This window comes from Rhagoletis zephyria, unplaced genomic scaffold, assembly GCF_001687245.7.
Source record: "Rhagoletis zephyria isolate East Lansing unplaced genomic scaffold, Rhagoletis_zephyria_1.1 Rzeph_scaffold_16370, whole genome shotgun sequence".
NCBI classification, from domain to species: domain Eukaryota; kingdom Metazoa; phylum Arthropoda; class Insecta; order Diptera; family Tephritidae; genus Rhagoletis; species Rhagoletis zephyria.
The window spans coordinates 561-11,277 of NW_016173434.1; the positions used below are offsets into that span (position 1 = coordinate 561).

The 10,717-nt window shown below is 31.9% G+C and overlaps 1 protein-coding gene across 5 annotated transcripts; it reads left to right on the forward strand.

Moving 5' to 3' along the window:
• The first annotated feature begins 6,829 nt into the window (after positions 1-6,829).
• On the forward strand, positions 6,830-9,103 carry GstE11 (Glutathione S transferase E11). 5 transcript variants are annotated; one of them, XM_017635788.1, is made up of 3 exons: positions 6,830-6,875; positions 7,521-7,632; positions 8,363-9,103. In XM_017635788.1, the coding sequence occupies exons 2-3, from the start codon at positions 7,535-7,537 to the stop codon at positions 8,949-8,951; spliced, it is 687 nt and encodes a 228-aa protein (XP_017491277.1). In that variant the 5' UTR covers positions 6,830-6,875; positions 7,521-7,534; the 3' UTR covers positions 8,952-9,103. The 5 variants fall into 5 exon arrangements, with proteins under 5 accessions (XP_017491277.1, XP_017491280.1, XP_017491279.1 ...); XM_017635791.1 differs by having other exon boundaries at positions 6,862-6,869; XM_017635790.1 differs by lacking the exon at positions 6,830-6,875 and adding an exon at positions 7,077-7,105.
• The last annotated feature ends 1,614 nt before the right edge of the window (positions 9,104-10,717 follow it).

Here is a 10,717-nt window from a genome sequence, read left to right on the forward strand (position 1 = left end):
ATTCACAAAAAAATTTCACTGCAAAATCGTAATATTTTAATAAATGCCAGATGTGCAATCATTGCTAGTGTAAAAATGCGCGGCTATGTATACTCGTGTTTTTTTCTGTCTTTAGCGCACCTATTGCTTTTATTGTGTTTAAGAAGCTTAAATTGCACAGAAAAATGAGTGGCCAAGCAATTTTACTTTTCAAATCAGAGAAATGTATTATTCAAATTTAATCAGCAAATAAGTCAATTTAGTGCAGTTAAGAGCAGACGAGTATTAAAAGCAAGAAAATTCGACTATAGGGAAACCACCAAATTACACGCAAAGATAAGATCGAAAACGTTTTTATATGATTGACAAAGCAGAAAAGGAGAAAAAGAGAGAAATAAAACTTAAAGTCAGCATAAATATTCATTGCGCTCGAAAGCGTCATTGTGTGTGTGTGTAAAAGGAACGGCTTTTAAAGGCTTTGTTATATTAAGGCGAAAGCTTATTTAATTTAGTCACACTGTAATTACGCGCCACGCGATATAGAGCTTAAAAGGGAAAGCACGAAGTTTGCATAACCGATTTGTCCCCTATTGGGCCTATTGGGTATTAGGTAGGTAGTTATGAATATTTTAAAAGCCATTTTCGTAATCGATTAATTAGCCGCCATTTCATAAAACATTTAGGTTTTGAGGGCGACATTTGATGGTGGCTTACATCAGAGTGTGAGTTGATTTCAACGCTTAGGTTTGCATTAAGTATGAACAAAGAAGACTTAAGTATAATTGAAATTAAACATCATTTCGAAAAATGGTTACTTAAAGATTTTGTAGCACTAAAGAACATTCCTCAGCGTGGGGAATGCATTTTTAATTGGGTGTATTTATCGTTTTGAAAAGACCTTTAATGAATAAGTTTTATTGTTTAAGCTTTAAAAAGTTTCTTCAAACTTTTTCTTAGTGTCGAAACTTGCCAATACATATATGTATATTTTACTTATTTGTATGTACACATTGCATACTATTCTTTTGTGGAAATAAATCATTTCTTTGAAGCTACGCCGAAAATTTTTTTCTTTTGTCATTTACAACCAATTTCACGAAAGCAATTTAAGTGAAAAATGATTTTAATTTTTTGCATTTTATATGGAAATGGACAGAAAATAAAAAGCCATTTTCCATTTACTTATTAGAGAGTTGAAAAATCAAACCCAAAAACAGACACAACTAAATCTACGGCAGTTCGTTCCTTTGATAGTATAAGTAGCTTCAAAAATTTCATGTGGAACTTTTTTTAATTGTATAAGCGCAGTTTCGTAATTTGTATTAGATGTGATTAAATAATTTACTAAACAAACCAAAAATACTTACTCATGGTACTTTGGCTGTTAATCTTAAAAGTTGCTTAATTTTAAAAGTTTATTCATAACCCTAACTAGAACTATTGTTGGTCCTGAAAAGTTTTCATTTTTTTGTCAAAACGTTAACCTTTTCGAAAAAAATGTTTTCTTTTTGTTTGATTTTGCTGAAATTTGATTTGCTTGATTTGATTTAAGGAACTCTGGAACTACTGAAAAGCTTCTCAGAATAGTTTTAATTTTATGTTTTAAAAAAGTTTAACTTTTTCGTAAAAAAACAAATGCTTTTTTCGGTGTAAATTGACAGAACCTTTTTTATACTTTTCGATCTAGAACATTGAAGAGCTACTCAGAATACTCTTCGAATTTTTGATTTTTTCGAACAAAATATTTTTTTTTTGCGTAATTTTGCAGAACTTTCTTTTTTCTTCTATTCAAAAGCTACTCAGAAGAGTTTTAATTTTTATTTTTTGAAAAATTTAATATTTTTAACTTTTTTTCAGCGTAATTTTGTAGAACTTTCTTTTTCCTTCTCAGGAACTCAAGAACTATTGAAAAGCTAATCAGAAAAGTTTTATATTTTATTTTTTTCAAATTTCAACTTTTTCGACATTTTGTTTTTTCTTCGGCGTAATTTTGCAGAACTTTTTTCCTTTTCAGTGACTGTAGAACTATTGGAAAGCTACTCAGAACTGTGTTATTTTTATATTTTCCAAATGTTAAACTTTTTCGACTTTTTGAAATTTTTCGGCGTAATTTTTCAAAAGTTGTTTTCTTTTTCAGGCACTCTAGAATCAAAAAAGTGTTTTATTTGCGTTTTTGCTACAAAATTAAAAGAAAAAAATTTTGTGTGAATATCTACACCTTTTTCTTTTTCAAGAATTCAGGACAGTCTTTGTTTTTATTTAACTTTTTCGATTTTTTTGAACAAAATGTTTTTTTTTCTGCGTAATTTTGCAGAACTTTCTTTTTCCGTCTCAGGACCACAGAAATTCTTTTTTTTCCAAAAATTAAACTTTTTCTACTTTTTGAAAAAATAATATTAAAAATTTCGGCGTAAATAAAATAAGAACTCTCCTGCTTGTACTATAACTGCATAGTTTCGACAAACGTTATCCGAGTTCATCAAATGAGGTTCATATAAATTTGGTAAAAAAAAATTTACCTATTTTTAGTTAAATACTACATTGGACACTTTCATAGAAATGAAGCTAACGATGGTCATGCACTAGTATATTGTTTAAGCGGCAATCTATGTATTTAAGTTTGTATGAGTATAAATGTTTCTTTTCATTTTTAACCCTAGAATGGTAAACATCACCTGTGAGGCACAACAATTTTTTGTTTTTGCGATATTTCCAGATCGTTCTCTCATATCAAAGCGTGCGTTCGTGCCAACTCAGTTAAGTTTTGTATTTCCGAAATATTCATACGTATGTCGCCTATGATGCAATGTTTATCAATAAAAGTATTTTTTTTTTGTATGGGTAGTTTTTTAAGGGCAAATTTTTTTCTAAGTCATAAGCTTGATATTCTTTTTTAATACGTTAATTTGATCTAAAATCTATAAGTTCGAGAAATTTCACAAAAATATCTCTAACGGAAATATTTTACTTTTTTACTTTTTGAAGGGTTAAATTCGTATTACCTCAATTGTCATTCCTATAAAAAATATTGCTATAAAGAGCTAGCCATATTAGAATGTATTTGCACTCTTTCGCTCTGCTCCTTGCCCTTTTTATACGCTTACATACTTACAGCGGCTGATCTTGTGATACGATTTACATTCAAAATGTGTACGCAAATTGCCAATAATTTTTTTGAAATTTACGGAATTTCCCCCTTAGACATTGAAAAGCGGCGGCATGGCGACCAGATTGCTTCGTAAAAAATGTAGATGTCAAATTGAGAATTATACAATTCGCCATTAGCTGACAAGTCAAAATATCATAAATTACATAATAAACTGTAAAAGGCAATAATGGAAGCCGATTACAACAGTGTGGTGTTAAAAGAAAATCATAATGCTTTTCGCAAAATTGCAAATACAGACACAATGTTTCTCTATGAATAGGTATGTGAGTAGGAGGCATATTCCGAATGAAACTGAATTATTTTGCTCAGTTTAGCTGCCTTATTTTACAGTAATATTTCACAGTACGTATGTATTTGCACAGAATTTAATTATGCAAGCAATATTTTACCGACAAATTCAATTTTACTTTTCCAAAAACATCGCTTCTTCCATCGTGTTTTGTTGATGGCGAAGTCAACCGTCTTTATTTACAAATTTAAAGCTGTTTGACTTTTCAGTTTACTTTCGCCGTCGCCACAAATTTCGAAGTTTCTTTCTCGCTACGAAGATCCTTTACAATTTGATTTTGCGCCATACTAAACACCGATTTAATTAAAATGCAAATTGAGTTTATGAATTTTCAAATATTTCAAAACGAAATATCCCCTTTTGCTCTCACACAAAACATTGCATTTGGATTAGCATTTCGCACAAACAAATTAGTAATTAAATCATTGAAGAGGTGACTGTTATGTGGAAGGATGATGTTTTTTATTTTTAATTTTTGACGAAGTAAGACAAGCTAGAGCAGAGTGGTAGATTCATATTTTTTGCGGAAAATGTTCGCAAAAATTGAGTTGTTTTCTGTTGGATTATTTATAACTAAGCAGAAGATTTTGTAAGCGATTTAAAATCACCTCAAACATTAAAAGCGATTTTATCGCTTTTTAGAAAATTTAACAGCAATTTACAGATGCGATTTTGTTGAAAACGATGTGAGTAACGCCATTACTATGAGTAACACTATTTTCTGCTCATATTTCACACAAAAAATAAATAAAAAATTTAATCTACAAATCGATTTCGCGCAAGTGATAAGTCGCATCGTAGTACTTGCCACTGCAATTATTTAAAAATTTCTTTCTCAACAGTACGGTATATTTATCCTTTCGATTAATGTATTTGATTTGACGTAGGCAGAGTTCTTGGATTGGACATGATTTCTTCGTTTTTAATTAATTCAAAAATTCGAATATTTTGACACCCCGAATGTCAATTCCTCCCTTAGGAAAAACTATTGGAGTAAATACCTTTTCCTCTAACGGAAAGTTATTCGTCTCTATTCACCCGTTGTTCAGAATTGTTTAGAATAACTAATGCGGCAAGCTCTCTTTCTGATACTTCACAGTGCTAGCTTAAGTATAGTCAAAAATATTCACTTGTTTTCTTTACAAAAATACTTAAGCATTTTCTTTCCATGGACAATTTTTCACTGAACAACTACAGGACAACATAGATATAAAGTTTTGATGACACTGAATTATATAATTAGGTTTTGGCTTCCAATGTTTTTAACCATTTATTAAATTTCCGCTTGAAATCAATAAATTTAATAAAAATGGCAACACTACGAGTGAGTATTAAAATTATCTTTTGCATATTCATATGCACGTATATATGTATACCGATATAAGCAAACACCTCTCTACAAATGACGCAATCTTCATGAAAATCAACAGTTGAATGAGAGACGATAAGATATACAGGGTGTTCCACATTTCTAAAAATTCAACAAAGTGTACAAAAAAAAGAAAACATTTCCATTATTAATAGAACGCGATTTCATTTNCGATTTTGTTGAAAACGATGTGAGTAACGCCATTACTATGAGTAACACTATTTTCTGCTCATATTTCACACAAAAAATAAATAAAAAATTTAATCTACAAATCGATTTCGCGCAAGTGATAAGTCGCATCGTAGTACTTGCCACTGCAATTATTTAAAAATTTCTTTCTCAACAGTACGGTATATTTATCCTTTCGATTAATGTATTTGATTTGACGTAGGCAGAGTTCTTGGATTGGACATGATTTCTTCGTTTTTAATTAATTCAAAAATTCGAATATTTTGACACCCCGAATGTCAATTCCTCCCTTAGGAAAAACTATTGGAGTAAATACCTTTTCCTCTAACGGAAAGTTATTCGTCTCTATTCACCAGTTGTTCAGAATTGTTTAGAATAACTAATACGGCAAGTCAGTATTATATATGAAGTGAATATTTTTCATGAATCTTTAGTTATATTCTTCTTTGTAGAGATGTCAATTAAGCTCTCTTTCTGATACATCACAGTGCTGGCTTGAGTATAGTAAAAAATATTCACTTGTTTTCTTTACAAAAATACTTAAGCATTTTCTTTCCATGGACAATTTTTCACTGAACAACTACAGGCTTCCAATGTTTTTAACAATTTATTAAATTTCGGCTTGAAATCAATAAATTTAATAAAAATGGCAACACTACGAGCGAGTATTAAAATTATCTTTTTCATATTCATATGCACGTATATACATATGTATACCGATATAAGCAAACACCTCTCTACAAATGACGCAATCTTCATGAAAATCAACAGTTGAATGAGAGACGATAAGATATACAGGGTGTTCCACATTTCTAAAAGTTATAAAAAGTGTACAGAAAAAAATGGAAAACATTTCCATTATTATTGGAACGCGATTTCATTCNATTTAATAAAAATGGCAACACTACGAGTGAGTATTAAAATTATCTTTTGCATATTCATATGCACATACATATGTATACCGATATAAGCAAACACCTCTCTACAAATGACGCAATCTTCATGAAAATCAACAGTTGAATGAGAGACGATAAGATATACAGGGTGTTCCACATTTCTAAAAATTCAACAAAGTGTACAAAAAAAAGAAAACATTTCCATTATTAATAGAACGCGATTTCATTTACGCGGCTGCCTCGGCTGGCTTCGCAGTAGCGCATTTTGCTAACCCAGTTTTCCAAGATTTTGGTGACGGTTTCTGACTCTGTCTTAGGAACGGCTCGCTCGATATTCGCCTTAAGATCGGTCCTTCACCTCATCGCACAACAGATAAATTGTGTGGCATTGCAAAAGCATTTGCAAAAAAACGGGCAAATGAGGCCACCGCTAATAAATCTGTACCAAACGNAGATCGGTCCTTCACCTCATCGCACAACAGATAAATTGTGTGGCATTGCACGCAATTTTGCTGAAACCTAAGATTGTTCTAGGCCATATTTTCAATTTTCGACCATAAAAGACCGTTTATCGTCTGCAGAGCTCACCTTTGACCGAAATGTTTCCAAAAGCATTTGCATAAAAACGGGCAAATGAGGCCACCGCTAATAAATCCGTACCAAACTATCACAGATGCGGCAGTTTTACTTGTTAAAATAGCCACCTAGATGAAAATGAGATTCATAAGAAAATATAGTTTTTACAATACTGATTTTGGAAATAAATTTGCAGATAATTTTTTTTTTTTTGCGGCGACAGAGCTACACTTGTAGCCAAATTCGATCTATTTCTATTTTACCAGCGCGAAAGAGCTGCCATTGTAAAAATAACATATACATAAAAAAACATTATATGAATCACCCTTTATTTTTACAAAACGATTATAAAAGTACTGGTTCGAGTGGGCTATGGCTCAGTTGCAGAGCGAACAGCAAACAGTTAAGGTGTGTACTTGATTTCATAAATGTAAATTTAATTGGTTGACGCAAGCTTGCTACCGATTATTAATTATCTTTTTTTTTTGGCAAACTTACATTTATTTGTGTACGTAGAGATTAAATTTTATTTGCAAATTGTTCATGTGACTCCTTTTGTAATATCAGTGTGAAGTGGTGGATTTGTATACATATTTGGTACATACANTCAGTTGCAGAGCGAACAGCAAACAGTTAAGGTGTGTACTTGATTTCATAAATGTAAACTGAATTGGTTGACGCAAGCTTGCTACCGATTATTAATTATCTTTTTTTTGGCAAACTTACATTTATTTGTGTACGTAGAGATTAAATTTTATTTGCAAATTGTTCATGTGACTCCTTTGTAATATCAGTGTGAAGTGGTGGATTTGTATACATATGTATGTAAATAATATATATACAGGGAACGCACTCGAGTTGAAGTATGCAAGAATTAACAATGCTAAAAAAAAAAACAAAAACAAATATATATAATTAAGTGCATGATATCAAGTGGATGTAGCAGGTGCTATCAACATTTTAGATAACAATTTACATATTTATGTTATACATACAAAGTAGCTAAATTCTTTAATTTAATTTTTATTTCATAAATTTTCACCAATCATTTAGACAACAAAATAAAAATGTCAGCAAAACCAGTTTTGTATTACTCGCCACGCAGCCCACCAAGTCGTGCGGTACTTTTGACAGCCGCTGCTGTTGGAGTGGAATTAGATTTGCGGTAAGTTTTCTCATACATATTATTTGTACAATCTAAAAAGCCGGCACCATGCTCACCGGCAAAAAAATGTAAATACATATGTACATTAGGGTTGTTAAAAAAAAAAATGCATGTGAAAATTTCGGAATTTCAATGCTCTCACCACCTAGGATTTTTATATACTGCAAAAATATACCCCTATTTTTTATTTTGAAATCAAAAAATATTTAGAGGTCGCTCAAAAAAAAAAACAATTTTTCGTAGAAATGCTATAAAATTTTTGAAAATCAATATTTTTCGATCGAAAAACTCTATTTATCTTCAGGAGACTCCCAATAATAATACCCAATTATTTCTTTAACCATTTTTTCATAATAACTATATTTTATAGGTCCGCCTAAAGCCCCAGAAAATGGCAAATAATGCAATGGGAGGATAAAAAAAATCGTCAGTACTAAAAAATTGTTCAATAAAAATTTAGCCAGAGTTTCCTATCGAAAAATATTGATTTTCCACAACTCTATACCATTTATACGAAAAGTTGCTTTTTCACATATAATATGCATGGAAAACTTTGAGCGTTTTGAGTGACTATAAAATATATCTTGATTTCAAAATAAAAAATACGGGTATATTGTTTCGCTATAGAACAACCCTAGGGGGTGAGAGCATTAAATCTCGGACTTTACTTTTTTTTGGACCACCCTAATGTACACACTTATATCAACAAATTTCTCAATCTATCTTGCAGGCCGATGAATCTGAAAGAGGGCGATCATTTAACACCAGAATTTCTAAAACTCAACCCACAGCATACGATACCTGTGTTGGACGATAACGGTACCATTGTTAGTGATTCGCACGTTATTAATGCTTATCTTGCGGATAAATACTCGTCAGATGACACGCTCTACCCAAAAGACCAGGCAAAGCGCAGAGAAGTGGATACTCGTCTCTACTTCGATGCTGGGCATTTATTCCCACGCGTTCGCCTTATGGTCGAACCGGTTATTTATTTTGGTGCCGATGAAATTGAACAACAAAAAATCGTTTATATGCAATTGGCCTACGATGGTTTGGAGAAATGTCTCTCCCAAGCGCCGTATTTGTGTGGTGAGCACTTGACCATCGCCGATTTGTGCGCTGTGGCGTCCGTTTCCAGCGCGGTGATCTTTGCACCAATCGTTGAAGAGAAATTCCCAAAGCTTAGCGCATGGCTAAAACGTTTGTCACTGTTGCCATACTATCAGAAAAATAATCAAGATGGTGCTGATTTGCTGGGCAGTTTTGTTAAAGAGCGAATCGAGGCGAACAAGAAGGCGAAAGAGGCTAAAAAATAAATGAAAGAGAAAACTTTGTGAAGAAGAGATAAAAGAAATGCGAAAATAAGAGTTGTATAACTAAAATAGCTGGTTGGTGAGAGTGTAAAATCCGATCAGTGTAGTGAGTGAAATAAACAATTGAATTATTACGGAAATTATGCATTTTATTGTAAGTAGGGACACGATATCGAACCGAAAGTATCGATATGGTACTCATTTAAAGTATCGCTGGAAAAATATCGGGTACCCATTAATATCGGAATAAAAAGACTCGATATCGCAAATATCAATACCAAAATCCAAAAAAAAAAAATATCTGAAAAAGTGATTAGAAACCTCCGAGCGTATTTCTGCCATGAAAAACAGCTTCTCATAAAAACGACCTTTGTGGCACAACATCAAGGCGAACGCATCAAATCGGAGGAGAAGCTCGGCCAAACGCTAAATATTTTGTAATCGCCAATCTATTATTTTTACACGTAGAGATTGAGGTGACTTAAAACACCGAGACCGCGTGTTCAAATCCCGCCACATGCAATCCTAACGATAGTAAAAAATTTCTTTTCTTTAAAGCCCAATTTATATCGGGAGGAGTTGATAATTAGATAAGTCTTGAAAGCAATTTTTTCGCATTCTCTTTTATGTTTTCTATTTGCTTCCAGACGCGTCAACTTTTATTGAATTCAAGTTCGTGGTTCTTTAAATGGGAGGTATCTGCACTCTTCCCCTTCCCTTCTCACCTCCTTCGCCTTGGAACGAGTAGACTAGAAAGCAAGACTTGACGTGTCTGAAAGCTGAATAATTTGAGTTTATGACATTCGANTATCGGTATCGAATGCCAAAAGTATCGATATGGTATCGTATCGTATCGAAATTCGTGTCCCTAATTGTAAGTAATAATACTTATACTGGAAGGAAAGTTTATTAAACAAGAAAAATTGCAAATATGTATATTTACTATCCACGACCTTTACGTATATAAGTACAGCCGTGATCATTTTTTGTGTATCAAATAGATATGAGAACACACTTTCTACCATACAGTTTCAAATATAAAAAGCGGGAAAATGTCATTTTGTATTTCGAAACTGTATGGTAGAAAGTGTGTTCTCATATCTATTTGATACACAAAAAATGATCACGGCTGTACTTTTTGCTGATATATTACATACATATGTTCCATTTAGTTAAACAATATAAGAATATTGTAGTATGTACCACAAAAACGTATATTTTCTATAAAAAATCATAACTCAGAAAAAAAAAATCTTCGCTATTAGAGATTTGGCTTGATTGTAGTTCAAAGTGTCTCTTTCCCGGTAAAAAAGTTTGAGAGAAAAAAAAAATACACTTTTTTGAGAAATTAAATTTTAAACAAAATTTGCACTTTTTGTTTATTGTTAAATAAAAAATTTTAAATAATGAAAATCAATAATTATATCATTCTGTCTTGAAGTGACAAGAATTACTGACCTTTGAGTAAAAACATTGTTGGAATCTATTAAATTTTGACAAAGTTATGGGCATTTAAAAAAAAATACTCACTGTCAATTCAAATAATCGATTTTTTCCTGAAAAACAAAATCGCGTTTAATTCGGCCGAAACATTTTTCCGAGCCAAAAGAAAAAATACGTGTCTCATTATTTGGACCAACAAACAATGTATTTGAGTTTGGTCGAAATTAAAAATCATGCTCGTACCTGACCGGTTGTCTGGAAATGGAAAGCATCAATAATTTTAAAACCTTATATATGGGTGGTTCAAAAGGTGTCCTAAGTGCCGT